Source organism: Ipomoea triloba, chromosome 5, assembly GCF_003576645.1.
Source record: "Ipomoea triloba cultivar NCNSP0323 chromosome 5, ASM357664v1".
NCBI lineage: Eukaryota > Viridiplantae > Streptophyta > Magnoliopsida > Solanales > Convolvulaceae > Ipomoea > Ipomoea triloba.
Window position 1 is genome coordinate 18838101 of NC_044920.1, and position 5405 is coordinate 18843505.

Consider the following 5405-nt stretch of genomic DNA (forward strand, 5'->3'; position numbering starts at 1 on the left):
TTTCTTTTATTATATATATTAGATTAGATTACTTACACATCCAATTTAAATTAGAAGTAAAACTTGATGAGATATGAGAAGCACAATAGCACTTCAGATAAGATACTTTGTAATACTCATAATCATGATTTCAGTAGGCGTTAAGCACTAGTTGCTAACTAGAAAAAAAAAAACAGAGCACATGTGTGAGTATATGTGATATTATATATATATATATATATATATATATATATATATATATATATATATATATATATATATATATATATATATATATATATATATATAAGCAAGGCCAACTCAGCCGGTTTGGACACCTAGGTGACCGGCCGCCTAGGGAGTAATTTGCCTCGGTCTAGGGGCGTTTAGCGCCTAGGTGACCGCTTAGGTCAATTTTTGTAACAGTGCTTATAATACCGTCTAATTAAGAAATTGTGTTTACATATATTGTATTATCTTATAGTTTAATTTTTCTTTAAATAAAAAAAAAATTCATAACAACTACGTGAACGCAGTTAATCCAACTCCCTATTTATTTTTTCCTTTACAAAAGAAGCCTTCATACCAAAAGTCCTCCATCATCATCAAATGTAATATACATGGAGTTATGATGTTTGTTTTTTGGTACATAATCTTTTTCAAAACCATTTAAAAAAAAAAAAAAAAAAAAAAGAGAGAGAGAGAGATAGAAAGGATGATCATTTGGACCCGGTCTTGGTGCCTAAACGACCGTTAATTTCATTTCTGCCCTACTTTTTCTCCAACCAACGAATCTCCCGCCGCCACCCCTACCCCCTTCCTCTCTTCAAACTCTCTGCTCAGTTAGACCCAAAAATCACTCTCCATTAAGAACCCCTCTTCGTTTCAAGAGCAAGCCGTCTTCTTCACGTCCAAACTGTAAGATTTAAACTTAAAAAATTCTCGAATGCAATAGTCGTTGTTCTCTTTTGTTTAATTTTTGAGCTGCGAAAGTGAAGATATATATATATATATATAACGGGCGTTTTGATTTGTGTTGTGTAGAGAGCGAAATGGATCGGTACCAGAAGGTGGAGAGGCCGAGAGAGGAGACACCCATGAACGAAAATGAGATCAGAATCACCACACAGGGTAGGCTGAGGAACTACATTACCTATGCTACTAGTCTTCTTCAGGTAATTTTTCTTTTGTCAGCAAATATGAATTCTATACATTCAATTTTTGTGTGCACTTCTTTTCATTTCTTTAAATATAGAGATGAATAATTTTTTCCCCTTTTTATGCATTTAATTGTTTTCAAATTGAAAGAGATCCTGCTGGGTTTGAGTTTCATAGATTATACCACAAATTGAAATTTGTGGGAGCATATGTGCTTGATTCGTACTCCCTCCATCCCTTACTGTTTTTGTTTTTAATTTCACTAAATTTTAAAATCAAAATTTAATACTTCTTAAATCTAACTTTTTAAAGTTAAAAGTTGTGTTAAGAAAATTTGTCCCAATAATCACACTTTAAAATTTTAAAGAAATATGTTACAAAACATTGGTCAAAATGAGATAAGATTGATTTGATCTCGAGGGAATGGAATTAGTCAACTGTTTTTTAGAGGGAGTATAAAATATACGGAGTATTAAATTGTAAACGCTTCTGGCCAAATTGATTGTTTTTGGGGTTCTCAAATTAATTCATGGGGTTTTCCTTCTTTTAGAGATTGCAGCATTATTTACATATTTGAAAATTTTAATAATTGTTACTGTAATAATGTCATATATTAAAACATTCTTGCTTTTTGGTACAAGCAATGATGAAAAGTGCAAAGATGATTGCATCATTTGTGATTTTTTAATATTTAAAGTGTTTTGTGATTCCATTTATAGCTTTTGGTTTTTTCCTTCTTTGCATTTGTTCAACTCATTTTTATTGAATAGAAGTAATAATTGACTTATATAAGGATCCACTTAATGATTCGTCTGAAAAGTTTTCTATAAGTTGGGGGAAAGGAGTGATTGCCTGCCCTGACTCCACGTGGTGCTTGTTCGACCTAGCTAGAGTGTATTGAAAAAGAGGCTTTTCTGAATAGTCTCGATTGTGACCTCTTCTTGAGAAATTGCTTCTTGTCTGTTATTTTGAGAACTTAAAGCTCCCATATGCTCTGGACCTAACAAGTGCAAGACATGTGGCTCTGCCACTGGCTCCATATGTCTATACATTTTTCTAGTACTTCATTCTATTTTCTCCTCCATCTTTGGCATTATCTTTCAAATCCCTTTCACACATTTATCACACCTCATCTGTTCATCTTGTAAACTTTGTGCAGGAGAAAGGAGCTAATGAAATAGCACTCAAGGCAATGGGTAGAGCAATAAATAAAACAGTAATAATTGCTGAATTGATAAAGGTGGTCTTAATTCAATAGCATTTTTTTTTCAATCTTTTTACCATTTTGTTTTAAAATTACCATTATATGTATTTTAACTCAAATTATGTTTTTATAAATCGTAATTATGTTTTGTGACAGAGAAGAATTGCTGGACTCCATCAGAATACTTCAATTGGTTCTACTGATATCACAGATACATGGGAACCTCTAGAAGAAGGGCTCCTTCCGTAAGACAGCACTATGTGTTTCCCTTTACAATATTCCTAACTTCAGAACTTTGAATAGTTGCCTGAGCTTCCATTACACTCTTTCTGTATGCAGCCTAGAGACCATTCGTCATGTATCCGTGATAACAGTCACCCTGTCGAAGAAGGAGTTGGATTGTTCCTCCCCAGGGTAATTCATAATGCTATTTTTAAAAATGAATTGATTGCTTCTTCTACTAAAAATTAACTTCAGGCATTCAATAGTGTGATATGCATTTTCTGTTGAGCATTGGGGTGCATTTCTTGTTGCTATTTCTTACTGCATTTTTACAACTGTTTCCATTTGTAGCTTATCAGATACTTTATAAAGGGCTATCATACCTCTCTTCATTTGAACGATCATATTAGTGTTGGTGCATTTATTTGAAAATGGATTAAGTCCTCATATGGCTACTACTTATCATAAGAAGTGGAATTAGTTACTCCATATATAAAATGGGAAATGTGAATAAACAAGCAAAAATATGCTCCTTTAAGTTAAGTGTGGATCTCAAGTAACACTACATAATATCTAGATATAACATTTCTTTTATGCTTGGATTCTCTCTCCCCCTCCCTTATATAGAAGCATTGCAATGCAGCAACCTAACTGTTTTTCTTTCTTATTGGTTGAAGTTAGATACGTCACTTATAGTTGTATTGTTGCAGGTACCAACCACCTATTCCATCTGATCAAGTCAAACCAGTGGTTGGATATGATTATGAAAGAAGTAAGTTTTTAGTGGTTTAATTCTTAAATTACCGTTTTCATTCTTCTAAATATTGATTTTTTAAAATGCGGGTAGGGAGTAATGTTTTCAGGACGTGTGTTATGCTGTCTTGTCCTAGGTCCAATCCTTTAATTCTTAAATTTCCATTTTCATTCTTCTAAATATTGATTTTTTAAAATGCGGGTAGGGGGTAATGTTTTCCGGACATGTGTGTTATGCTGTCTTGTCCTAGGTCCAATCCTCCAATACCCAAAACTGAGAGGGAAAAATTTTGCACCAAGTGAATAAACGAACATAAAGAAGTAGCATCTGAAATTGTAAATGTTGGATAGTAGAACCTTAATTTCTTCAATGCTATTCCATTTTGAGCAGGGCCTAACAACAATGGGGTAGTAAGGAATGATGAAGATGGTGGATGGGAAGGGGACCGTGGTACTGCTGGCCGAGGCCGAGGCCGAGGCCGAGGTCGGGGTCGAGGAAGAGGACGTGGTTATCAAGGACGTGGAAGAGGCTACGGTTCTTGGAACGATAGCTATGGTGCATCAGGTGCAATCCCTGCTCAAGGTCGTGGTAATTTCATTTTTATGGACTTCTAACTTTTACTTGTTTTACTTTTCTTGAGTTTTTTCTGGACTCAATTTTTTTTTTTTTTTTTTTTTTTTGGGTTATTGGATATTAGCTTCTAAACTATTATTCTGCACAGAATTGAAATAGTTACCTCTGAGAAACCATCTATATTCCACTTGTCTACCCCAATTGCGCACTTCAGTCCTTAATTGCAAGACTACTATCAAACTTCTTACATGCTTCTATTACTCCTTTAGACATGATAAAACATGATTTTTTCCCCATTTAATCTCACTTTCCACTTACCATACCTCACCCAAATCCACCGTACAGATTTAACTTACTGTTGTATATTTTATTTCCCATTTCATATCATGTAATCTCAAGATAACTTTGAGATCCCTTGGCTCAATCTTGACAGTCTAAATAACGTGCCTGTGTGCCTACCATTTAAACAAATGGTAAAATGATTGTTCACTTCATTCTATATACCGAGAATAATTTTGCATCTTTTAACAAGAGTCTATGGGTTCTTGCAGGAGGCAGGGGCAGAGGGAGAGGGAGAGGGAATGGCAGGGGACTAGCCCGCGGAGTTTTTAAACCAAATGTTACAATTCAGGCAGCAGCAGCCTGAGTTATCAAATTTTAGCTGTAAAACTTACTTCACTGAAAGCGTTTTAATTATTCTGTCGATTATTTGCTCCTTCCTTTATTATTTATATAGACAGGGAAAAACAAGAGTTTTAGGATATTGTCATAAGCTATTCCTTTTGTTTATGCAGTGGCCATGTTTTATAGGTTTCTAGGTTGGTTCTTGTCTTAGTGCTAACAGAAACTTGACCTGTATAAAATCTTCTTTTCTAGAATAATAGATTGGCACATTGCTTCACTTTCTATTGCAATATTTCAATATTTATTATGTCTACTTGTGTGCTTTTATGGGGTTTCCAGTATGAAAGTAGGCCATTGCCTTCTCTGAACTGAAAACATTGTATTTACTAAATCCTTCCAACTTAATTTTCTCAACTTCTTGCTTTATTAAACTTTTGGATGTTAAATGGCAGACTCTTTCAATGCATAATTCCATTTCTTTGAGAATATTTAAGTTTGTATTATAACTTAAAACACATTAATTGATTATATTGAGTAACTAATTTGCCTATGACCATAACGAGGCTCGAGCCATTTTAAATTTTCATGTAAATTACATTAATTTTTCTTACAATTTAAAAAATTTCTCACTCTCTAAACTCTCTACAAACTTTTAGTGGTACTCTAGTTATCTTATCCATCTCTCAATTACTAGTTCCCTCAATTTTTAATATTTTTTATGTTAGATGCCAAGATTCTTCTTCTTCTTTTTGCAACTCAACAATCATTGAAGGCAATATAGTCCACACCCTTCAATTTCCTCCAATTCATGGAAGGCTGAAAAAAGTGCTCATTGTAGGAAGCACCAACAAATATTTGATACATTGTAAAGTGTGTGCATGAAAAAAATAA

General features: G+C 33.8%; 1 protein-coding gene across 4 annotated transcripts; it reads left to right on the top strand.

The window, feature by feature from the left end:
* Nucleotides 1–742: 742 nt before the first annotated feature.
* LOC116020874 (ribonuclease P protein subunit p25-like protein) lies at nucleotides 743–4827 on the top strand. 4 transcript variants are annotated; one of them, XM_031261435.1, is made up of 8 exons: nucleotides 743–897; nucleotides 1024–1154; nucleotides 2297–2377; nucleotides 2498–2586; nucleotides 2681–2755; nucleotides 3274–3335; nucleotides 3708–3905; nucleotides 4442–4827. In XM_031261435.1, the coding sequence occupies exons 2-8, from the start codon at nucleotides 1032–1034 to the stop codon at nucleotides 4534–4536; spliced, it is 723 nt and encodes a 240-aa protein (XP_031117295.1). In that variant the 5' UTR covers nucleotides 743–897; nucleotides 1024–1031; the 3' UTR covers nucleotides 4537–4827. The 4 variants fall into 4 exon arrangements, with proteins under 4 accessions (XP_031117295.1, XP_031117298.1, XP_031117296.1 ...); XM_031261438.1 differs by having other exon boundaries at nucleotides 3708–3881; XM_031261436.1 differs by having other exon boundaries at nucleotides 3708–3899; nucleotides 4442–4821.
* The last annotated feature ends 578 nt before the right edge of the window (nucleotides 4828–5405 follow it).